The 27,451-nt window shown below is 39.0% G+C and overlaps 1 protein-coding gene across 1 annotated transcript; it reads right to left on the bottom strand.

Annotated features, from left to right (window-relative positions):
* Positions 1–27,438, bottom strand: LOC124259961 (synaptic vesicle membrane protein VAT-1 homolog-like). Its single transcript, XM_046694183.1, has 10 exons — positions 26,813–27,438; positions 19,039–19,168; positions 11,802–12,017; positions 10,296–10,438; positions 9,077–9,180; positions 7,197–7,252; positions 5,624–5,818; positions 4,275–4,358; positions 3,547–3,641; positions 1–1,857 (listed from the first exon to the last, which is right to left on the bottom strand). Coding segments are annotated over exons 1-10 (1,218 nt in total). The 5' UTR covers positions 27,007–27,438; the 3' UTR covers positions 1–1,856.
* Positions 27,439–27,451: the final 13 nt, after the last annotated feature.

The raw sequence follows: 27,451 nt of genomic DNA, 5'->3' as shown, positions 1-27,451 counted from the left end.
AAATATTGAAATCCGTCTACAGTGATGGCCCTGTATTCACAAAAGCAATTAAATAGCAATGAACGATATAACATATGCATTTCATTAATGGTATGTAGTTTCGTTCTCATATTCAAAGACTTATCTACCAAAATTGTTCAAATTTTGCTGAATTTTTAACACATTGATAAATCAATATTTCTCAAAAGTGTAACCATGGTAACTAGATTACAAACAAACCACAGCGTTGTGCTCATATTCAAGAATTGGAGAATATTTTCCTGAAATCTTAAAGACAACATTGTTGAATTAAAATTTCTCAAAAGTGTAACCATGGTAACCAGATTACAAATAAATCAGTTTTTTCCTCATATTCAAAAAATGATTCTTCCAAATATTGTGCTGAAATTTCTAAGACAACATTGATGATTAAAATTTCTCAAAACTGTAACCATGGTAACCAGATCACAAATGAATCGCAAAATGTCCACAACTGCTGAAGTTCCATTGTATATGATAAAATGTTATCAATATAAGTTTAACATTGAATCATGTATTCTTCTGTAAATACAGGCCAGGACTTTAAACACAGCAGTAGCACCTGTTGGCATTGATGTATCTAGAAGCAGGGTCAATATAGGTGGTTTATGTGAGGTCAGTAATGTTGTACATTCTAAAAATGGACCAAGGACGGGTCATCTTGCTCGGAAAACATGTAACACAGGTCTTTCACTGAAATGTTTGCATTTTCTTGAAATAAATATTCAGTCAGTATAGGATTCTTTAAAAATATCTCTTATCTATAATCCATTAAAATGATCAAGATGGGTGGTTGGCCTCATGAAGGGAGGTTTTCAAGTAATAGTTATAGTGGTATAAACATGCTTTAGGTAGCGCCAGAAAACAACAACTGTTTCCCAAATCATCAAAGGGGTTTGATACTACAAAGAAGAAAAAAGAAATATGCACACACCAGTATACATGTGTTTTACATTCAAAATCAATAATTTCACGGATTATATATGGTTTTAACTGTGTGGCTACGGACAATAAGTATAACAGAAATATATAAAGGGTTAAGACCATCACAGGGTGAATGTAACATGCTAAAGTTATGCCTAGAATTTCTAGATTTTGAATACATCGACATTTGATATCAGCAAATACTGAGTCATTTAAATCATATGATTTATATTTCTGTATTGAGCAACTTTATTAGAAAGACATTAAATAGCATTCCGCAAAGTTTATAATTACCGTACTTTGTCTCAGGTCACCTGTAACTCTGTTAGCTCTCAGGGGAAGTTCTCCTGCTTCCATGTTTGCAATAATTTATACCAAAGGCTGCAGCTAATTTATAATGCAAGCAAGTTCAAATTAAGATGACAGGCTGGGGTTAATTTCTACCATGTGATGCATAATTTAAACATCCAAATAGTAAAGTTTAAAATCAATAATTTACTTTATCATTTCATTAGAATTTGAGATGAAAATCTTTTAAACTTTAGCATAAAACATTGTATGATCTAATCATTTTTAATAAAACATGGTCCATTAAACATTAAATAAATAAACTGAAGCTTGCACTATTTGAGTGTTTTACAGAATGAAACAGTATGCTCTTCTAAGATTGTTGCTAGGTAATAGTCACTGACGAGCCAAAGGAGACAGAAAGTAGTATGAACGGTATATCACAAGTCATTCCATCTGTCAGCATTGTGAAAGGACCTTGATACCAGACACTTGTTTGGGTTGATGACAAAGTGTGGAGCTGCTTAGCTGTACACGGCGTTCCTACGTAGCTACAAATGCATCCTGCTTGAACAAGGGAGGCTCTGGGAGATGGGGCTGACATCTACGTAGGGGAAGGACATTGATCTGCAACATAAACACAGCAATCAGTCCCCCTTATATAAACACAAAGGCTGGTTTTGTCATGACAAAATGCAGAAAAATTCCAAAGATGATGCTGCCTGTGACAAAAGCAGTATCACAGTTGAAACAATTTTCTTAGTCTGTCTCACGGTGGGGTTAAAGCATTCGCTCGTCGTCACGCTGAAGACCCAGGTTCGATTTCCCACATGAGTACAATGTGTGAAGCCCATTTCTGGTGTCCCCCGCCGTGATATTGCTGGAATGTTGCTAAAAGTGGCATAAAACTAAACTCACTCACTCACTAGTCTGTCTCACAGTCATTGAACAGTAATACTTTCCCAACTGCCCCGCCCTTTCTGTGATGATGCAGCCTTAAATGAAGTAAATCTAGATTTTTCCAAAGGTTCTGAATCACCAACCTCAATGGCTTCTTTTCGATGTAAATGGTAGGGATATTATGATTCACCAAATGCACCGGTGCATCACCGGCAAGCTTTGCATGATACACAATTCATTTGTTTTATTATCGATTCAGATTTTGACGTATATAGATCATTATCTTGATGTTGCACCAATGTCTTATTAAAAAGAACATTACTTTTTATAACCAATTTGGCCCTATGACGACTACGAGACCGCCCTATTTTGGCCTAAGATAATAAAATCTTTCGCCAAATATGATTGGAAAAGGCAAGACCATGGTAGCGGCCATAACCAATCAGAAACATCGAAAAGCATGTCGACGCCTTGATACCAAAAGAAGCATCATGGATTTTGCTGAAGGCGAGTTTTAGAAACTGCCTGGGAAATTTAAGTCTCCTGTTTGGAAATATGTTTAGTTTCCAGTATACTATGAAGCTGGGGTCCGCAAAGTTTGCAGTCAAATAAATATGTGTGATATGTAAAGCCCATATTTCGTATATCGGAAATACATGAACACACATTTGAAACATCATCACTCCTCCGCAACGCTCAAGTGGAAGCAAAGCAACAACTCGACCCCAGTCATAATGAAAGCCTGTAAGAGCTCTGTATCAGGACAGAGTGCTTTGAGTGCATTTGCCAAGTTGAATTCTGAACGTCATCAAGTTATCACTGAGAAACTTATGACTGTGAGACAGACTAGTACCTAGGGTACATCATGTTAAAGGTCAAAACTTTTAAGAAAAGGAAGAGTAATGGATATCAACTTCTTGTTAGGAATAACACAACGTTTTGGAGTATATGCTTGCTCCTTCATCAAGTCATGAATATTCACACCGCCTCCCTGGTGTAGTGGTTAGAGCGTCCGCCCGCGGAGAGCGGAAGGTCGCAGGTTCGATCCCCGACCGCGTCTTACCAAAAGACGTTAAAATATGGTACTTGTTGGTCCCTGCCTGGCACTCGGCATTAATGGGTACAACAAGGACTGGTCGGCTCAGAGTCAGTATAATGTGTCTGAGTGGGGTATTCATGCTTCACTGTGGCATGGTATCTCAGTGGGCTAGCACTATAAAACCAGCTTAAGTCTGGGCTAGTACAAGCAGCCGCACATACACATACACACGAATGCACGTCGTCATATGAGCGAAATATTCTCAAGCAACGTAAAACCAAATTTCACCTAACCTCACCTCTATGTAAAAAGAAGACTGGCTTCATTTAGGGAGCAGCAGATAGTTTCTGTCCTTTCTAATGACATGACTTACTCACCACTTTCCATCTTGAACTGGTTTCTCCTCTTTCTTCTCCTGTTTATCTCCGGATTCAGCATCAGCAGACACAGCAGGTTTCTCAGGCTCGACAGCCTGAACACAGAGATGGTGAATGTTAGCAAAGTGTAGGTCTACCACCAGGAATAATAACGTGTATAAACTATACTTGATGATCTGACATTGGGAAAGTGAATGTTGTTTGGAGCTCCACTTATTCCAGTTACTACATGTCAGTAAACCAGTCATCCTTGTGACTAAACTGAAACCATAAGCAACAAGCTATCCCATTGGATACTGTGACTCACATTCAGCCAATCACAGGGCATGACCTCATCAACACTGCAGTCAACATGAGATACAGGGACATATTCTGATTCCGAGGTTCCGTTCATGAAACCCAAGGTCAGTATGTGCTTTCAACTTCACACCTACCCATCAGTAAAAGCATAAATGCGTCTTCTCAAAATTTTGAAGACACAGACTTGACACACAAGTCGATGACAATGAAGGGAGGTAACATCATTATACAAGCAGGATTCTTGAAGTCCTTGAAAGTTGGAAGAACATGAATTTATGACACATTTTATGGATATCAACTTCTTTCAATTCCTTATCACCATGTTTCAGAGCTAAAAATATTTCAGAACGAGGTCTGAAATGTTGTTATAAAGAACATAAAGAAGTTGTTATCCATAAAAAGCGTCATGTATTCACCAGGATTCTTACTTTAGGTTTTGGCTCAGCTGTGGGATCCAGGAGAACCTTGCCCACATTCTTCCGGTCCTGCATCTTCTGCATGGCATCACACACCTGCAGTCACAGTGCAATACGTAGAATTATACTTAAATTAATTCTATCTTAAAGGCAATAACAAATATTATTACACTCATGCTGAAGACAATTTGGAAACCTCGTTACATTGTCAATGTTTAATAATGATGAACCTGCCTAATGACATTGACAAAATGTACACACCATTGTTGAAATATTGACCGTGGTCTGATAAGGAGTTAAATATAAGGACAATGCCTGCAGAATAAAACAGATAGTACACATGTTAAGGCTTTCACAGAGGTCACCTGTATTTAACTGACAAAAGAACCAATAAATAAGAAGAGGCTCTATGCTTCAGTCTCATTTTTGCACTCACTCACTCACTCATTGGAATACCCCTGAATTTTAGAAAATATATAATATGAAAGTCCCAATCAAAACAAAAATATATTCTTTCTATGGCAAAAATATTAGCATTGGCCTCTTGTATCAATAGAACTCATAATGTGTATAAGGTAAATGATTTTCTTAAGAATCTAAGATGGCCTAGAAGGTGCACATTTCATTGCTATTGAACAACATTTCTCATTATAAAAATGTTCAAACAGCTGTGTCCAACTGAGAATAATGTCAACAGACTAAAAAGGGAACACAATCACACATAAAGGCTCCAGAATCGTTCAAATTCTAAGGCACAGACTGATAAAAAAAATTTCCAGGAATCTCTCAAGACTCCATCTTTTAAGACAGTCTCTTCAAATATTTATGGAATCAGGCATTCATTGCATAATGGAAAAATTCTAGTTTTAATGAGCAAATGTATACTATTAGAACAGTGAATTAAGTCAGATGGGGTTGCCCAGTTCACCCAGCCTCCTAACCAACCACTCACAGACTCATCTCCTTCCACCGAGCCTCCTAACCAACCACTCACAGACACATCTCCGTCCACTCAGCCTCCTAACCAACCACTCACAGACTCATCTCCTTCCACCCAGCCTCCTAAAAAACACTCACAGACTCATCTCCGTCCACCCAGCCTCCGAACCAACCACTCACAGACTCATCTCTGTCCACTCCCTAACCAACCACTCACAGACTCATCTCAATCCAGCCTCCTAACCAACCACTCACAGACTCATCTCCGTCCACCCAGCCTCCTAACCAACCACTCACAGACTCATCTCCGTCCACCCAGCCTCCTAACCAACCACTCACAGACTCATCTCCGTCCACCCAGCATCCTAACCAGCCACTCACAGATTGATCTCTCATTCACTCATTCCTCTCCCTATACTCACATCCTCGAAGGCCCACACTGAGTCGATGGTGGGGTTGATCTTGCCAGCACTGTACATCTTGAACAGCTTCTCAATCACCTCACGGACATAGCCATGTTGGCCTTGGTTGAACAAGAGCCGCCTCAACTGGAAGCCTCCTATCACCTTGTTCTCGTCAAACAGCTTGATGGGGTTCACCTTGTCCACTTGCCACCACTGACGCGCACCAACAAATGGATGACATCAGTTTAACATTCAAAATATGAAATGATGACCTTTAACGAAGACAGATGTTTTAATTCTACTTTAAACCAAATCTAGGACAAATGAAGTACTATAATCTATTTCTAACTTCAAGAAAATCTAGATGATTCTTGACAAATGAAGGCTTATCCGCTATTTTTACTTCAAGCAAAGATTATTGATCTTTGCCCAATGGAGTACAATCATCTACTTCCACCATCGAGCAAATATAAATGCAGGGCTCCAGATAAATTTTCAACATCAGGAGTAGGTACTCCTTACTGTTTCAATACAGGAGTACTGGAAAACCTTAAGAGTACATTTAGAGTACTTAATGGAATTTAATGGAGTATCAGTAATCTTGTGTTTCGTTTCATATATGCACAACAATATTGCTACTCTTGTGTAAACAGGTCAATAAACAATAAAACAATATTTTTTTCAGATAAATACGTCTGTAAATGATTCTAAGACCATACACCATTGCTGTAGTGCGTATCTGCTACGTTTTCTAAATTATTTCCTACCGTATCGTGCATATTTTATATCCGTGCATACGCCGATATGGCTCTTATCTGGAGCCCTGTAAATGATTCCATTTCTGATCCTTGGCAAACTAGAAAGGTGTTTGTATCACATGCAGATACATGTACAAAAGCAGCCCATCCCAAACATTTACTGGGTGCCCAGAAACCTTCACACCAGAAAGATGTATCATGAGCTATTCTCACTGTACCAAACCAGGTGACTGAGGACGTGAATCGAGGGAAGAACAGTGAAATATGGGGTAACAATCATAAGATATATACTCATGGAAATGAATAAGGGAACACATGAAAGTACAAGTGTCTTTTATTCGTTTCCAGGTTTCTTCACAAGGTATGTATTGCACTGTGGGTGAAATTCTGGAAATAAATATAGGAACACTTAACTTTCATGTGTATTCATTTCCATTAGTATATATGTACTCACTTCACTTCCTAGAATACACGGGCGGTGGGGTAGCCTTGTGGTTTAAGCATTCGGTCATCACGCCGAAGAGACGGTTTCGATTCCCCACATGGGTACAATGTGTGAAACCCATTTCTGGTGTCCCCCGCCATGATATTGCTGGAATATTGCTAAAAGCGGCATAAAACTAAACTCACTCACTACTAGAATACACAAAGCCTTTCAGAATATATATTTGGGATTACCCCTTCCTTAAAAAGTACAGATTCTGGTACTTTTTGGAGTGTGTGTTCGAATCCTGAATGGGACTCAACTTCCAAGTACTAGAATCTGTGCTGAGAAAGTAAAATCCAAAATATAACATATGTTGAAATTAGATGCCCAGAAATATCCTACTTACAGATTTTGCAAAGCTGAAGAAGCTTTTTGTTTCACCAGTTACTATGTTAGATGAACCTGAAACAAAAACATATTTCAGATTAAAAACAACAGCAACAATATACATTCAGATTATAAACAGCAACAGTATATATGAGGAAAACTTGGAACCTAAGCTTGTTGTACAAGTTGTTTGGCAGCAGGTAAATGAGTGAATGAGTGAGTTGAGTTTTACCCCGCACTCAGCAATATTCCAGCTATATGGCGGCGGTCTGTAAATAATGGAGTCTGGACCAGACAATCCAGTGATCAACAGCATGAGCATCGATCTGCGCAATTGGGAACAGATGACATGTGTCAACCAAGTCCGCGAGTCTGACCACCCAATCCCATTAGTCGCCTCTTACGACAAGCATGGGTTACTGAAGACCAATATTCTAACCCAGACCTTCACTGGTCGCAGCAGGTAATGAAGTTGGTAGTCAGGCTTGGTGACAGTTTGTCATAAAAGTCCATGGAATGTTCATCATAACATCAGTCACTGGTTTGTCTGATCCAATTACTTAGAGACTGCAGTTAAAGTTACAATTTTGTGTATGCAACGTTTTAGCATGATATCCTATTATTACAGTAAATATATATAACTATTGCAACAGGTTTGTAACTATTCACATACTAATGCATTATTAGTAGCCTAGCGGAACACTCCAGCCATCATTTCTAATTAATCCTATCAGCCATGTATATTTGTTCTGCCTCATGCACAGTCGGCTTCTTCCTATATTACTGCACTATTACCAGTATCCATTGTTGTTTGTAATCCCTTTCATGCATACCTTAATTTTGTCTTAATTAATCCCTGTTAGATGTTTCATAAATCTGTCCTGTGTTTTAGTACTTCTATCTTGCTTGACAACGGTATAAGAATCTATACCGAAATGTCGCATCATAATATAATAAAGAAGTTGTCATTAATAAAGCATCATACCTTTCTTACTATTGCAAAAATTAAAAAGCCCAAACCTGCAACACTTGTACTTTTATACTACTTAAATTTTGAGAAGGAAATTCTTAGCATCCTTGTGGTATAGTACAATACTTGATACTGTTGTGGACTATAGGGAACCTATTTTCAACAGACTAAATTATACATTTCAGTATCTTAGTACCCTCTTATTCCTGTAACAGTATGAAATACCCTACCATTTGTTGAACAGTATAACAATGGTAATATGGCCACTTATATAGCGCTGAACTCCACACCGCAGGGTCATGCTCCAAGCTCACACAACATGCTGGACATTATAGCCCTGGGTAACCCAAGCTCTCTGAGGTGCTAGAAGATTAATTGTCATATGACTTATACCACTGGGTACCCATTTTCTACTGAACTCACTTGCCTAAGGTGAGATCACATAGGTGCTTCGTTGTGGGGCAGGACAGTAGTCCTAGAAAGTCTCAGGAGTCAAACTGCCAAACACAGTCACCAATCCGAGGACTCTCCGTGACTGATGTTGCTTAACTTCAACTGATTTGTGACCTGAGCTCTATGCACAGGACCACACACCATCAGTATAGCTGAACAGTACACATGCAGTACATATTGAACTCACCGCCTCCGTGGTGTAGTGGTTAGAGCGTCCGCCTGGAGAGCGGAAGGTCGCGGGTTCGATCCCCGACCGCGTCATACCAAAAGACGTTAAAACATGGTACTGGCGTTCTGCATTAATGGGTACAACAAGGACTGGTAGGCTCGGAGTCAGTATAATGTGTCTGAGTGGGGTATTCATGCTTCACTGCGGCATGATATCTCAGTGGGCTAGCACTATAAAACCAGCTTAAGTCTGGGCTAGTACAAGCAGCCGCACATACACATACACACGCAGTACATATTGAACTCACCATACAACAGGTACTTTCCCATTGGTTTAAGGAGCGTGATGCCTTTGTTGGTGTCATCTCCACACATGCAGTCCAGGACAATGTCCACCCCCTCGGCAGTCACCCTGCAAGCAAACTCACACAGTGTACACTTTTATAACAATAAAATTCAAAGTAACAAATTACGCTGTAACAAATTTGTTTTGACATCCCAATTAGCTCTAGCTATTAAGTTGACAAAAAGCTAATAAAGCATAGGGGTAAAGGTAGCCCTCTGGTCACAGAAAATTTGGTGGAGAGAGTTGTGTCCCTTGGTTGGGGCAGAAACTGCAGAACGTGTGTTAGCATCAAGGTATTTCTCCACTAATGATCCTAGGTATCCATGGGTTTCACCTGGATTATATCCATGACTTGGCTTATCAGTCACATTAAGCAGACATGTCGTGATGTAACTTACAATTGTCTAAAGCAACATCTAACTCTCACTCACTGATTAATGATAATAGATAATTTTGAAGAGGACCTAATCACAATAAAATCTGACTTGAGTTCTTGCTAATGGTAAGCAAAGACCAGAGGTCATCCCTTACAGGTCATGGAAGAGTGAACTTACATGAACGGCCAATCAATTTACTAACAATATGTTGACACTAGTCAGTCAGAGAGCTGTTCAGAACTGCCGAGTTCTTTTCCTGGCTTTATTGCTTTGAAAAATGTTTTGAAAAGTTTACAATTCAAAATTTGAAAACAAACAAAGAACATTCTGACTTGTCTCATTGAATGACAGTACTTCCAAAGTGCTATACTCTTCTGTTAGAATGTTTACGAGACATACAATGACTTTGACAGAATCAGTTAGTTACACAGCCCATAATTGTTGTTCAAGATACTCTGTGTTGTCCTTTTTGAGGCTTCATGTACACATTCGGACAGCAACTTTCAGCCATGCTCTGATTGGTCTTACTGGTCGGGGGGCGGTGGGGTCGCCCAGTGGACTAAAGCATTCGCTCATCATGCCAAAAACCTGAGTTCGATTCCCCGCATGGGTACAATGTGTGAAGCCCATTTCTGGTGTAAACTGCCATGATATTGCTGGAATATTGCTAAAAGTGGCATAAAACCATACTCACTCACTCACTTACTGGTCGGTGACTTGACCTGCAATGGGATGTCCTCAGATCGTTGTTTACTGAGAATTAAGATCAGATTTTAACGAGGTTGGAAAAGTTCCATGGCTTACTTTCTGATTTCTTGAGCATAGTCGACATTGTGGTCAAAGATATGGGAGACGTTAGCCTTGACGGCTTCGTGTTTGTTGGAGGACGCTGTACCAAACACTGTCACATCCTCCACCGTCTTACACAGCTGCGTGATTGCAGTACCCTGTAACACACACATATAGACACATGACTAGTAGGTACATAAAGGTAACTTGATTCCTCTGTTATCTTCTACCACAATGCATAAGCATGATTCACTATCTTAAATTTATGAATTTTCAAAGATTGTAAATCTGTTATCAAATTTCGGCCAGGCAACTGCTTTAACAATCCCTCAATACAGATTGAAGAAATCATCCCTCTGTTAGTTGTCAATATATAAATTATATAAAACAAAATATAAAGTTATATGTCAACATTTTAAATACAAGGAAATATCCTAAAATGTGATTCTTACCGAAACAAAGTTTCAACAATTGTTCACTATTAAACACCTTCATGCACACTGAAAGCCGGTTCAACAAGTATTCATCATAAACTTGTGTAAGTGTGGGCCTGGTGGACCACTTGTCAGTTAAAATAACATCCATTCCAAAATTCTCATTGGTCACCATTGAAAAACCTATCCTAGTAAATACACTGAATCAATTGGAGCTATTCATTCACATCTTCCACTGAAAAAAGTAACTCACATTTCTGTATTTGCATATTCTGATCAATGGCAGGTTTTGGTGGCAATCTTCACAAAATACAACCATTTATTTTCTAAATCATTGTCAAATGACATTCCCTTAGTTCGAAGATGGACGAAAAGTCTTCTTTCCAGTGGCACATTAAAATTGGAAACAGCACACCTAAATATCTTTGTGAATTCCCTGTGTTACACATGAAATATAAGATACATCTGCTTGGTGGAACTGGTAAAGTTATAAGTCAATATAATTTGAGTGTATAGTCAGCAGTCATTATCCTTTTTGGCTCAGTCAGTAGAAACATCTTAAAGATTTGGTTAGCAAATTTGAGAGGTGTCATAAAAATATTTATTTGGTAAGCAATGTTATACTCTTGGCATTTTGAAATTTAGAAAAAGAACCTCATGAACATGTACATTTGCTTTGTCATTATTGATGGAGACAAATATGTGAAGATTTGGCTGCATGTTTTAGTATGGATAATGGACGCCTGACTGAAGCATAGGCCATTATGCAGACTGACTTGACTTTCAGAAAAGGCCATAACACAGACTGACTTGACTTTCAGAAAAGGCCATAACACAGACTGACTTGACTTTCAGAAAAGGCCACAACACTGGCTGACTTGACTTTCAGCCAAGGCCATAACATAGACAGACTTGATTTTCAATCAGACGAGCCAAATAGGCTATAATGCTGTCTGACTAGACTTTCAGCCATGGCCATCATATAGACTGACTTGACTTTCAGCCAAGGCCATACAACTGTCTGACTTGACTTTCAGTCAGATGAGCCAAAAATGTCACCCAAGCAGCAACCAACACAACAACTTACCACGCCTCCCCCTACAGAATGCACCAGCAGGGACTGGCCCTTCCTCAGGTTGGCCATGTCAAACAGAAGGATATAGGCTGTCACGTAGTTCATTGGAAGCGCAGCACCGTCCTGGAAGCTCATGTTATCAGGCATTTTGAACACATGGTTTGCGTTGACACTCACAAGCTCTGCCCATGCATTGTAGTTGGTGAAGCCAATCACACGGTCCCCGACCTGTAAAAAATATACATTATAAGTAAATATACATACATAGACTCACTGAGTATGACCATCCCATCCAATCCATGTTGTCTAACTAAAGGCAGTTTTCTGGGGAACCCTTTATATACTCAACAAAAGAAGTTAAGGACCACCCAAATATTCAATATTTAAGTATTGTATGGATCATAATATGAACTACTAAATACTTTGATACTGAAAATTTGGGTGGTCCTTAACTTTCTTTGTTGAGCATAAATTCAAGATCTCCCTTGGGTATTTGTAGGGTATTATGAGGTGAGAAGCAAAAGCGGAAACATGTAACGGCGTGAAATATGAAAAACGTGTAGTAGCAGACATAACGTAAATTTTAGTTGAAATTACATAAGCTTGGTTGTATGCAATTGGAAGTGGAAGTGAGCTTAATCAAGAGTATTTGGTTGTGGACAGAATAAAAACAATGATTGATCATGAGGGGGAAAACAAGTTTCATGGATGGACAACTTCTTTATTGCAAGTCATGATGGTGTTAGCATCTAAACCAAAACATTGCACGTATTGCAATAATTAACTTGTCAAATCCATAAAACTTCTTCGTCACACCAACTTCTAAATGCCCCTTACAGAATAACGATTGGCAAGTCAGCAAGATGAATGAAATTGGTCATGCAGCTTATAAAAAACATTAAGCAAACTATTGCCAAAATACAGAGCAATGTTCCGGTAACACTGTGACACTTGGTAGAACATGGTAAAAATTGATAGTTGGTACATTCATTTCCTGGGGTAATTATCAACAGCTGACATCTGCCCATGTGTAAAAGGATGAGTGAGTGAGTGAGTGAGTGAGTGAGAGAGAGAGAGTGAGTGAGTGAGTGAGTGAGTGAGTGAGTGAGTGAGTGAGTGAGTGAGTGAGTGAGTGAGTGAGTGAGTGAGTATTGTTTTACGCCACTTTTAGCAATATTCCAGCAATATCATTGTGGGGGACACCAGAAATGTTCTTCGTACATTATACCCTTGTGAGGAATCCATCCCAGGTCTTTGGTGTGGTGAGCGAACATTTTAACCACCAGGCTACCCCTGTGTATTTTAATAAAATAATATCATATCATTTATATCATGTTGCATATTATTGTGGGCAAAGTTCCTCCCCTGTTTAAATTGTTGTGGGCAAAGTTCCTGTGGGCAATGTCCCGTACACCGGCTACCCCAAAGCCCCTTTTGTGAAATGTTAGAATAATGAGTGAGTGAGTCAGGTTAGTTTAACACCGCTTTTTGGCAATATTCCAGCAATATCACGGCGGGTGACACCAGACATGGGCTTTACACATTGTACCCATGTGGGGAATCAAACCTGGGTCTTCAGTGTGACAAGCGAACGCTTTAACCACTAGGCTACCCCACCGCCCTGTTAAAAATAAGTTTAGTGAGTGAGTTTAGTTTTACACCACACTCAGCAATACTCCAGCTATATGGCGTTGCGGGCTTTGTAAATAATCGATTCTGGACCATACAAACCAGTGATCATTAGCATGAGCAATGATCTACACAACTGGGAACCGATGATACGTGTCAACCAAGTCAGCACGCCTGACCACCCGATCCCGTTAGTCGCCTCTTACAACAAGTAGGGTTACTGAAGATCAGATCTAGCCCTGGGCCCTTATTCTCGAAACATTCGTAGCCCTACGAATTCTTAACTTTGGTCGCAGCCAATGTGTTAAGAATGGGCTTAAGAAGTTTGTAGGGCTACGAACGTTTCGAGAATAGCTAGCCTGATCTTCACAGGTCCATTGTCATAATAACTGACACTGTCAACAAGGTCAAAACAGGCCAACTAATATATTTTGTTGTTTCACAGAATATACTGAAGACATCAATTGCTGGCTTGTTACTGTAGTCCGAAAATGTTCCATAATTACCATCGCCCCATAGAGTAGGAATATTGCTGAGTGCGGCGTAAAACTAAACTCACTCACTCCATTTGTCATTAAGAATAAGGAAAAAACAGTGTGGATAGTCGACATATGTGGCTTCTCTTCACGAAATGAAAGATACCAGAAAAATATGTACAACAAAAAGGTGTAGCAGAATAACAAATTTGTTTGGTTTTTAAATTGCATTCAGCGGTCTTAAATCAACGATAAAGGACTGCAAAATTGAAAACAGAGTAGCTTATCTTCTAAATCATTAATTTTTTCTCTCACCTGAATATTGCTACATTCTGATTAAAAATTCTTTTTTCATGAACTATAATCAATCCATTGATTTCTTCTCTAACCAAAATATCGCTACTGTTCACACATTCATACACAGGAATCTGTACGTCATTAGTGTGTCTGTTTGCTATTAGCCTGTAATTGCTGTGTCTACAAACAGCTAGGTAGCCACATCCAACAGTTGATGACTTCTGCAGATCATAAAACAGATATATGACAATCTGGTGCTATCACATCAACCTGGCAGCCACAGGTGTCTGGGGCAGGTGGTGAGTCACTGTGAGTCCAACATGTATTAAGGTTGGCCTGTTTCCAATACAGGCCTTGCAACATAAGGATAACAGAGTGAGTGAGGTGTGTGTGTTAGTTTTGGGATTTGGATAAAATCGCATAATTGATGATTGGTTCATTACAACCCATCAATCATCAAAAATAATTGGTTAGCGTCATTTATCAAATTCTCCTGTTATGTTTGTTAATGCACAAAAGTTTTTGTGTTGTTTTTTGTGCAAATTGCACAAAATGCATTTTGCAAATTTCACATCTCTAAAGGATTACTAGTATATTAGGAACATAAATTTCCTGGAGTCTTTAAGATAAATTCAATCATGATTTGGAACAAGCTTGTAGTGGTTATGAAATGTAAATGTAATGACACAGAAAAAAATAACTTGTGAAAAATATTGTTAATGCAAACAAGTGTTCCAAAATTGTTTGTGGTTGATTATGAGAAAATATAATCGATTGCTTGGTCGCTTAGTCACTGCAACCAATGTTCTATTATTTTAATTAATCGGACCAACACTAGTGAGTGAGTGAGTGAGTTAAAATTTATTGTCACATCTGCAATATTTCAGCCATATCGTGACGAGAACAAATAATTTTATACATAGTAATTAATGGTAAATTGTAAAAACCTGTCAACGAAGGACAGTAAAATAACTAGATTATCACAGACTCGAATTTAAAACTAGTAATTAGATCTAAAACAGTTTAACTATAGATGACAAAACAATATAAAAACAGGCTATATATTGCCAACTGAAGGTAGATCACCATATTAGGGAGCATGGGCACTTGCAGTACATTTGCTTCCTGCATGGACCCTAGCTGGATTTAGGGTGACCTAGGCGGTCGCCCGGGTTCAATTCCCACATGGCTATAATGTGTGAAGCCCATTTCTGGTGTCCCCCACCATGATATTGCTGGAATATTGCTAAAAGCAACGCTAAAAGCAACGTGAAACTAAACTCACTCATTCACTCTTTCTGTATCATCATGACTTGGTCAAGTGTGGGCCACACTGCTCGGAAAGTCCACATACACACTATTATAGTAAAAATAACTGGGTGGCAATTGTCCTGCTCCCACATATGTGAACCACAACAAGATGTTGATATGTTCCAAATGTATCCAAATGATACAGCATCTTAGAACCTGACATGTAAGACAAGGCCTAAACACAACCTCGACTCCCCAACCCCGCCCCACTAATACAATCAGTCCCTAGAATAAAAAAATAAAGAAATGAGAAGTCACGTCCTGGCAGGTATGCCTGAGGGATTTCCAGGGATTCTTTCCCCATCCAATACCCCCTCAATCTTTCAGGTTGCATCCCTGCTACAATTAACCCATTTGTTTTAGCCTTGTTAAAATTAATGCATTAATGCATTATCAAGAGCATGAGAAAGAACATCTGTACACGGTCAATTCTACCTACAACATGCCATATGAGAAACAGTGGTATCAATCCATCGATAATCTTCATATAATTGGCTCTGTCAGATCATGACTAAGACACTGCATGATGCTGCCTGACCAAAGCCATACATACAGCATTCGAAATTAACGTCGGGCCTGAGGCCTGAAGCAGACTAAAAACCACTCGGACCCACAGCTTTTGTTTTCTGCAGGTCCTTATGGCCGACAGCTTTTTCATCCCCAACAACTAAGGGTATTATTTCCATATTAAAATATAGGGCCTTAACATTCTGATCATGACCCACAACTTGCTATGGTTCTGGGTCCTTAGGGCCTGCAGCTTTTCAGGGCTAAGGGCAAACACTGCATACATATCTTGCCTAACAGTACAGAGAGATGTGATAACAGTCGTATTATACTGAATAGGTGCTAAATGGGGATATTGTGAGACAGAGGCACCATGCGCTATTGATTTTGAAAGTTTTGTCACAGTGACCACAAACAGCGGCCATTAAACCACCCTAATGGCTCATCTAGCATCTGACCACATACTGAGACTATGTCTGGATACAGTGTATGAAATAAGGCCCGTCCGACCGCCCGAGACGGGCTAGATATCTGACGGACGGTCTAGATTTACACCTAGCCAGTCCGATGGTCTGGTAATTATTTTAGATGTTCTATACATATGATTCAATTCACCATATCTTGCTTGGTATCTGGTCTGGTTAAATCTATTTTTTGCTGGTAACATTTTGAAGTTACCAGCCCTGATGTCTGGCTGGGTTTTTGGCTTATTTCATACACTGCTGGATACGAAATAACATATCTGGGGTGTCATGTCCACCTCAGGCATTAACAGCTGGAGGTGTAGTAGGATGAAATGTCAAATGCAGAGATGTGTTTGTCAGTGAGCGAAGTGTTAGGAGCTGGAGGAAATAATATAATCAGTTTTCTATGCAAATCAGCTGGTTGTAATCATTCAATATTTTTGTTATATTTCGTCAAGTCTACTGCATCCTCTGTCAAAAATGTTTTTAAACATGCAGAGTGTACATAATAATATGGTACGTATATGTTATATTTTTCAGAAGTTTGACTGACATTAAGTCCTGGCTTTGCTTCCGTTTGCAAAAGAAAGCTCTATCCATGCCTGTGCAGCAATACATTTAATTGCAATACAATACATATATGTATGCATGTCATTGTATCCCAGTTGCATAGCTCAATGCTCATGATGTCAATCACAGGATTGCTTGGTCGGTCCTGACTTGATTACTTACAGACCACTGCTACACATTGCTGAGTGTGGTGTTAAACCAGGAACAAACAACAGGTACCGGTACTATACACAATGATGCAGGAACACTTAACTGGAACACAGTATTTCCTAGCAAGGCATAAGAAGCATATATCTTTATGTGTCATAATTAGTATCGGGATGCATGAAGAGATAAACACATCGGTTATTGACTGATAAGTGAGTGAGTGAGTTACCATTTTAAGTCACATCGGCAATATTTCAGCCATATCGAGACTTGACTGATAAGAGTGAGTGAGTGAGTATAGTCTTACGCCGCTTTTAGCAACATCCCAGCAATATCACAGCGGGGCACAACAGAAATGGGCTTCACACATTGTACCCATTGTATCGAACATTGGTATTCTGGCGTGACGAGCGAACGCTTTAACCACTAAGCTACCCCACCGCCCTGACTGATAAGAACACAACCATGTTTAAGACGTTATATAAACCAACATTAGACAGGTTAGGATACATGACATCAACCTCACATATCACAATACCAGTCAGACAGTCTGATATTAGTGCAATCTAGCACTGCATTTTGATGCAGAGTGTTTTTTTAAGTTACTTGTAATAAGTACTGCTGGTTATCCCTCACCAGATGCAGATCGATAATCGGAACACAGTAATTGATCAATAATCGATTTTAATCATGAACCCCACCACAAACTGATTTGGGCAATAATGGGACACAATCGTAACATTGTGCAAACGAAACAGGCACTGATTAATACTACAGGATACTTCCTGTTGAGACACGCACGCGAGTCTGTTGTTTACATTGCAGTTTTATGAGTCAGGAAACTGCATTAGTTGTTTGTCTTGATTTAACAAACTTTCAAACTTTCTAAAGTTTAATTTGATGTTTCACTTTTTATGAATATCGACTAGTCTCCCAAGCCCATTGATAACTGCTGATGCAAGTGAGACCGATCCATTCAAACAATCGCTGCTGCACTAGCATTAAGTATGGCGATCATTAATTACGTTTTTCAGTTTCCTCAGTGGCCAAGCCAACAAGATGTTGCTGTGATCAGCGAGTGTGTGTTCTACTCAAATTACTGCTCAAGTTAGGCATTTTCTAAGTCAGACGTCTGATCAGCAGCCTGAGGAGACGTCCTGTAAGTGTCATCTGTGAGAGGGGTGGGCATGTCAGATACTGACCCCAGTCGGGGTACACAACCCCAATGCTATAGTCAGGTTGCAGTGAAAACGTACAAATGAATTTCACTTTAAACAAAAAAGTAAATCAAATTAAGTGAAATTAAGATTGCGAATCCTCATCATTTTACCTTGCCAAATGAACATTTAAATCTCAGAATTTTATTCAACTTAGGATAAAAGTTGTTTAACAAACGATCATAGATTCAAATCGCTATTATTGGTTTGTATTACAAGGGGGTAAGCGCAGTAGATGAAACAGTGAAACAAATGCACGTGCGGTACATGATGAGCGTTAACTTAGACCAGCCCTACTTGTTCTCGGTGTTTCATCTAGTGTGCATGAAATTTTTACTTTCATCGACTGTTTGACTTGGAAATGTAAGATTCTTTTTTCTAGCAATGGCTTCCCATGAGAAAGCATCAGGTGTAAATGTCTCCTTAACAAGCATCAACCAATAAATCTGGTACTTTCTGTATTTTGCACTGCGCATTTATCAACAGAAGTCAATTACTAAACTATCAATAGTCACACATACTATCGATGCATCGATAGTTTTTCGTTTCTACCATCAATTAATTGCTATCGGAGGCTCAACAGTTGCAATCCATCGATAGTTTGATGCATCGTTACAGCCCTAGTTCTCACCTTGAATCCAGTTGTGTTTTCACCAACCCCCTCGACGATACCGGAGCACTCAAACCCCATGGTGATTGGTGTCTTTGGGGGAGTGTCGATAACACCTTGCCGCACCATCAGATCAGGAAAGTTCATACCACTGTAAAACAAGAAAAACATTCAATTACAATGTCACCACATTGTAATGCTGATTCTATTTTGATAAAGTGTAAAATGTCTGTTATAATTCTTTTAAAAAATATCATCTGATAGGCCTAAAAAGAAGAACAGTTTTCAGAAAATATACATGTTCATGAGCAAAGGGAGTTAAGCGACTGTAAAAGACCACTTTCCACCCTTGCTGAGCTTAAATTGAATTTCTTGGCTGCATTGTAGATCCACTCGTGGATATTGTGGGTTGTCTTCCCCTATGCCTCTACAACTGACCAATCAAGTTGCACCTATCATTGCATTTACTTCAAACACATTGGCACGACCCAGTCAAGATGATCTGATTGATATACTAGATCTGTATTGTAATAAATACAGGTTTTACCTTGCCAGGACCATCAAATTACTTTGGCACCTTGTTTAAAAACATGAAAAGATTTGGAAAATATCTGTTGCTGCACTGTTGACAGTACACATGCTATGCAAATCCTACCATTGACCAAAATTTGCATGTCAGTTTGCAAACTGGATGTCAGTTTCAACAGGTAGTTTTGACTATGCATAGACTTAACATAACTAAAAACATTCCAGTCTAGTTTGCCAAGGGTGGAATCTGAAATTCTATGGTCATTTAACACCCCTGCCTCGAGAAGATAAAGAATACATGTATCATAATTGATTCAAGTATTAAAGATTTAAGATGTAATATTATCAGATATGTACCCATCAATTATCATTATATTCAGAACATGCATTGTAAGAGGGAACATAGACTTTTACTTTTTGTATGGGTTCTTAGTAGGCCTGGGATGGGTTACTCGAGTACCTGAGTCAGGTAAATAATTTTCACTACCCAGGTCCTGAAAAAAAACTACCCTAACCCATTTCATCATGTGAAACAGATATTCTGATACTCTATTGAACCGAAATAATTAACTGAACTTTATATTGAATTTATCCTTCAAAAGCAGAAAAGAGCACAACAAAAATACTCATTCCATATAAGACAATAGGTGTATTTGCATGTTATACCTTCAAGTGTGTTTTCTTATCAGATTAGCCACCCCTCCCACCCCAAAAAATAAATAAATATTTTTTTTAAAAATGTGTGTTTACGGTTTCCTGACCAACCCCATCACAAAATTCTCGATCCTAACCTTTTTTCTTCGTTATTTTTTAAAAGATGGCGAAACATTTTGCTACTCCAACAGTATGTACTGCCCAATGTTGGGGGCGACCATTTGTGACCTGTGCTCACTTATTCTTGTTTTTCACAAATGTCGAATTTAGTAAGTGTTGTTGCTTCAGTTATTAAAATTGTTAACTGGTTTCCCCTCTTTTCTTTCAAAACGGGTCCCTGATATTACATAAATATGTCAATTTATGAAAAATATCCGAGTGCATTTTAAAAAAAAAATGTAAGAAGAAATAAAGATAAACCCTACCTACCAACCCTGTTTTATAATTTCATGTTACTCTAAACACACATATTTTTATTTTTGGGGCCTTAGTTTAGCCTCAACACCAGGGGCCTTGGCTTCATTTGCCATTCTATTGAACATTGGATGCTTGGGAGCTAAGTGTTTCCTGATAGAAGACATGCCACCATATTCAAAGCTCAGTACTACATTAAACAAGTTGCGCTTGTTTTTCTGAGTTCTTGAGTTCAAAATATGACCAAACACTACTTTTCATTATGTTAGTAAGAATTAACCCTAAACAGAACAGGACAGGTGCAGATCCAGAGGGGAAGAGCATTACCCCCTAATCTTTGGACTTCATGATTTATGTGCACCCCCCTTCTCCAAAAGCCTGGATCCGCCCCTGCTGGAATGGGTACCAGGTGGACCCAAACTTTCCTTCCATTCCAGCACCAGTTCTATGAAACTTGCTAGTTGGGAATATATGCCAGAGCTTGTAAAGCCATATAGTGTTAGCAATAATACCACTGGTTATACATGCATTATATAACATAGTTATTCACACATATTGTATGCAGTTATGAGTCTATTAGTTGAAAATTTAATATGTATCTCTCATTCTATGTCCAGTTTGGGAAAAAACAGAGAATATATCATCATGATATGAATCGTAATATCACTGATTCAAAATAACCAAGATATTGTTAAAAATTCTGAAAATGGAATTATTATCAGGATATAGTTTTTTGCCACGTCACATCTGGTGAAAGTTAATAACATGGAATAATACCCAGAGTTTAACATGAGTAGGTAAAGTGGCATTGATTGTGAGCTTTGTAATACTATAGGTCTGACTCACAGAATATTCATGAGTAGCTTTTATTGAAAACACCATAACACAGTCTGTCGTCCAAGAGGAAGTGGGGTAGCCTAGTGGTTAAAGCGTTCGCTCATCTTGACAAAGACCTGGGTTTGATTCCCCACAAGGGTACAATGTGTGAAGCCCATTTCTGGTGTCCCTCGCCGTGATGTTGCCAGAATATTGCTAAAAGCGGCATAAAACTTAACTCCCTCACTCACTGTCTTCCAAGAGGACACATTTAATATGAGTCCTACTCAAGTCTAGTATCATTTGGCAAGTCTAGAATCGCTTAGGGCTGGGACGATACACTACGTCATATCGCGATATTTTACCTGCGATACGATACGTATCACGATACATACACCTTGAAAAAATGACACCGTATCAAGATTTAAAATGATTTATTTCAAGGTATTTGTGTTTAACAATAACACTATTGTAATAAACAAACAAGTAACTTCATCATACTTGCGTATTTTTCTCTAAATAAGTACTGTAACATGTTTAAGATAATACTGTTTTGAAAAAAAGTTGTGTATCGTTTTGTATCGATACACCAGTCCACGATACGATAGCTGTATCAAACTTAAATGTACCGCGATGCATCGATGCATCGGTGAATCGTCCCAGTCCTAGTCTAGATTGCTTCAGTTGTGACCTGAAATTGAGGACTGTGCTGGGCTCCTTCAAAGAAGCTAGAAAAACATTAATCTCAAATTTAGGTTACAAAGTTTTAGAGTTTTATGAAGGACATAACTCAAAGTTAGAGACAGGATCTATATTCTCATGTGCATATAAGTAGAATGTTTTGACAAAACAATCAATCATCACACCTGCAAAGAATACATACAGCATTGACATACTTCATCATCTACAGTAGGCATGGCTTCGATGAGATAAAAGCTCTTGAAGACACTTGTGAGATCATCAGTGAGTGAGCGGGTTTAGTTTTACACCTCTTTTAGCAATATTACAGCAATATCATGACGGGGAACACCAGAAATGGGCTTCACACATTGTAGGTACCCATGTGGGGAATGGAACCCCGGTCTTCAGCATGACGAGCATACACTTTAACCACTAGGCTACCCCACGGTCCTGAGATCATCAGTTACCACAATCACTTATCACCCTGCAACTGAAGCTGGTTACCTGCACTTACCAGCTGAAAAACATAACATCCTCTGAGTAACTGTGTCTTCCACTAAAGGATCAAAACTGATACACAGACCACAGATTTTCAGCTTTTATTGGCTTCTGTTGATATATTTGATACCATAAAACACTTATTTGTAATTATAGTTTTTACACATTTCTGTTTTCTAACAAAGTGAGTGAGTGGGTGAATTGGGTTTTACGCCGCTTTTAGCAATATTCCAGCAATATCACGGCGGGGGACACCAGAAATGGGCTTCACACATTGTGCCTATGTGGGGAATCGAACCTGGGCCTTCGGCGTGACAAGCGAATGCTTTAACCACTAGACTACCCCACCGCCCCTTTCTAATAAAACTTAATCTTGTTATGCATAGTCAACTGAGCTTTTAACAAAAAGGTTGTGGTGGGGTGGCCTAGTGGATAAAGCGTTCGCTCGGCACACCATAAACCCGGGTTTGAATCCCCACATGGGCAAAATGCACAAAGCCCATTTTTCTGGTGTTTCCCGCAGTGATATTGCTAAAAGTGGCGTAAAACTAAACTCATTCACTCACTCACTTTAACCAAGTTATACAGAAAATATTCATGAAAACAAATCCAACTTACTCGGACATCAAATCTGTATGACAGACTTTCTACTACTACTTAAAATATATGGCTTTAGAGATAACTTCTTTGAGAAATACACTAGAAGTTCTGATCAAAGTTCTTGTCTTCTTTTTCATTATAATAGATATATTTTACAGAATGATGTCATCACTGTGATATGATCTTATATTTGCAGCATGCTTTTTCACAAGGTTTAGACAGACCAAACAGCCTCACACAGTCATGCCGTGTCACGTCAGTTTGTTTTAGTTGTTTAATGCACTTACAATCCCAACAGCATCAAAGTGAACATTACTATATTGAAGCAGACTTTCAACATGTGAGTACATACTCAATGGCTGAAAACCTAATCTGGAGGTCATAGTCCTGGGCCTAGATTTTCGAAGCTCTCTTAAGATAGTCGTAAGTTACTGTTAATGTATGGCACTTACGACTATCTTAGCGCTAAGAGAGCTTCGAAAATCCACAAAGCATTCGTAGCACTACAACATTCATAAGCTTATGGTAAACTATAGAGTTACGACTGGTCGTAACTTTACGAACGCTTTGTGGATTGGGACCCTGTGTTTATTGATTAATTTAACACCTTGAAGTTAGTATGTTTTATAATGATACTTCCTGTGACAATAAGGTGCAAATCAAATAACACCTGCTTATTTTCACATTTTCATGCCAAGTGAGGTTTATTCCCATGCAAAGTTGTTGTTGATAACGCTCCACTGCACGGCCTGTGAGGAAGTAGATCAGCTAATGCTGAATCTATTTCTGCTCTTGCTTCACTGGTTTTGTGAGGATAGTCATGTGACAGTCATGGGAATCTGACTCATGGACAAAAACACTTTCACAATTTTCCACTCTGACAGCTCTGTATGGTGTGGTGATTCAACCAGAACAGGCCATCTTTGTCAAGGTCATACATTGTGTAAACAGGACCTTTTTTGCATTCTCAAACAACAGTCATATTCATATATAATCTACACCTTATAAAACCTCTCCCACTCTCTCTCTTTAGTGGTGATCCGATTAATTGAAATAACTACATGCTTTTTCTTTATTTTTTTGTGCATTAACAAACAAATCCAGGAAAATTTGATAAATGACGCTAACCAATTATTTTCGATGATTGGTTGGTTGTAATGAACCAATCATCAATTATGAGATTTTAACCAATTCCCAACACTATCTCTCTCTCTCTCTCTGCATGTATGGGTGTGTGTATGTACATGCATGTGCGTATTAGTAGGGAGTATGTACTCCCATTTGTCAGACACCTTACATCATAATACATGTTAGCTGCAAACTCATAAAAAATCAACTTGTGACAAGAGTATTATGAAAGGATGACAATATATGGACGAACACATCTTTATTACAGTGAGAGAGTGTTCATCCATAATATACTGTCATCATTCCTTAGTACTCCAACTTCTAAATGCCTCTCAAACAATTTAAGAGTATTATGCTCATCCCACCATTTTCAAAATCCTGCATCCACCTCTTAGCATTCTAACTTAGCATTAGGATTTATCTCCAACACAAGAAGTGCATTTTAGAGCTTATCTTTTCATATAATGCTCCTTCACAGAAGAATACATAGATATGAAGAATAATGAGTTGCCTTCAAGAAGGGTTTTATCAAGTACACCATGATGCATGGTGTAGACATTTTCAACAGTACAGGTATGGTGCTGACATACCACTGAATCTTAATTGGAGAGAAACCAGGATTTTAACCCATGTTCATCAGATCCTTGCAGAACCATGGGACACAACTCTGAACATTGCGTTGCAGTGTGCTAGAACACTGGAAGTGTAAGGAATCACATCACAAATGTGCATCTCAGTTTGATACAGGAGCTGACCTTGGATGATACAATTTCTGGCCCAATATGGTTAACTAAAGGCCAGCTTTTGCTGTAAAGATAATTTAATAACCAGTATATTCTCTTATACAAAAGTATGACTGTTAAAGATTTATTTTCATATGTGAGGTGAGGTGAGATTGGGTTTAATGTCGTGCTTGAGAATATTTCGCTCACATGACGCCGTGCATGCGTGTGTATGTGTATGTGCGGCTGCTTGTACTAGCCCAGACTTAAGCTGGTTTTATAGTGCTAGCCCACTGAGATACCATGCCGCAGTGAAGCATGAATACCCCACTCAGACACATTATACTGACTCCGAGCCGACCAGTCCGTGTTGTACCCATTAATGCCGAGCGCCAGGCAGGGACCAAGTACCATATTTTAACGTCTTTTGGTATGTACTTTCCATAAAATTATCAATCTTCGTGTTTCAAATTAGGTACGTTCAAGCATATTGTTGACTGTTAGAGCACAGAATCAATAGCAGGTATCTACATGTTCTGTTCGTCATACAGAAACATGTCGCAAGCTGACTCAAATCTACCTATAAAATTTCACAGTGTATGACTGAAAGTGAAAAAATAGTGACAAATAAATTTTCAAAATTGCACTGAGTAGTCCTTGTTTTTTGTTTATTTTTGTTTCACACTGCACTGTACAGTATTCCAGCTACATGAAGGTCTGTAGATAATCATGTCTGGACCCGGCGGTGGGGTAGCCTAGTGGTAAAAGCGTTCGCTCGTCACGCTTAAGACCCAGGTTCGATTCCCCACATGGGACAATATGTGAAGCCCATTTCTGGTGTCCCCCGCCGTGATATTACTGGAATATTGCTCAGAGCAGCGTAAAACTGAAGTCACTCATGTCTGGACCAGGCAAACCTGTGATGGAAGTTATGAGCAACAATTCCCACCATCAAGGGACAATGACAACCTCTGTGAACAACGTCACTGAGTCTACTATATGATCCATTTAGTTGCCTCATGTGACAAGCACAGGTTGCTAGAGACCAATTCAAACCTAGAATTAGTTATTGTGAACATTCTGTTTCTAATTAACCTCTGTGTTTCATATATTATTTTATCATGTGTATGACAGAAATTGCAACATGGCCACTAAGGTGAAGGTCAATATTCAAAGCTGCAATTGTCCTTTGTATGATCTAATAATGTCAACTTGAATATTGACTTTATGAAACAACTGTTTCAAACAATCAATATACACACGTTTATCCTTCAAACGATTTGCTTCTATTTAAATATGAAAAACCAAACACTAGATGATAAGCTCTTTGAAAATTCATTATGAAACTTGTAAATTTGTAAAAAGATGAATGGATATGCTACATTCAACTTGTACAGTCTGCAGATTATTACATATTTTCTGTGTATCAAATATCAGGTGTTTTAGCTTACATGAACACAAATTTAATACATTCGGTTCTCGATTTCAAGTGACAGCTGTCAAGAGAACCCCTACAGTCGGCTACTTGTTTACATCCAAAAGGCTGAATAAGCAAATCATGTAGATGTTTTAATGAAATTCTGGCAAATGGCAGTCTGCCATAATTAATTCTTTGCATATGCAGATTCATTACCCATCTCTTTAACAACTCATCTTCAAGAAATTCCCAAAATGTTAAGCATTTCCACAACATTAGATACAATATGTTCCAAACGCTTCCCATCTGATGATAATCAATGCAAAGCAATGCTTACCATGCCCTCACTCTGATCAGCAGTTCCCCATCCGCGGCGGTCATTTCGGGTTTTTGCTGGACTTTCAGCATTTTCAACCCACCAAATCCCGTTAGAACGACGCTTTTCACCACTTTCGCGGGAGGGGCAGAAGCGTCTCCATCAGGCTTGGCCTCAGCGGCAGGTTCAACGGTTGGTGCTTGTGTCTCCGCCATTCTGAAACGATCTATCCTGTTCCGTTCGGTCTCTGCGAATGCTGTATTGCAAGGTCACTGTGGTATTAATTATGATGATTTTATTTCCAAGGTAACGGTGTTTGGCGTAGGAAGGTTGTAGGTGGACAAGACGAAGTCACCGATCGTTGCGACGAATCTCTCTATCTGTCGTCTGCTACGGTTTGTCGGCCTTGTGAGAACGGGTGACAGTTAACGACTGTGAGTGCGAGCGCAAGTTATCATCGATTGGTTTTAAAACTTGCCTGTTCTCATAATAATGTCAGTGCCATTACACCGTCTTATCAAATATACTCAAAGCGCAGATGGATCTCCACCGGCAGAAATATATTGACATGGATGTCGGGTCATATTAGCACGACAGGGAATAAATCAGTTATCACATGACTCGCGGCGTGCTCGACAAATTGCTCGATAGATACACATA

Source organism: Haliotis rubra, unplaced genomic scaffold (genome assembly GCF_003918875.1).
Source record: "Haliotis rubra isolate DU_JTF1 unplaced genomic scaffold, ASM391887v1 Scf745, whole genome shotgun sequence".
Lineage (NCBI taxonomy): Eukaryota > Metazoa > Mollusca > Gastropoda > Lepetellida > Haliotidae > Haliotis > Haliotis rubra.
Note: the sequence above shows the minus strand (reverse complement) of the source record. Positions and strands in the feature narration are given on the sequence as shown.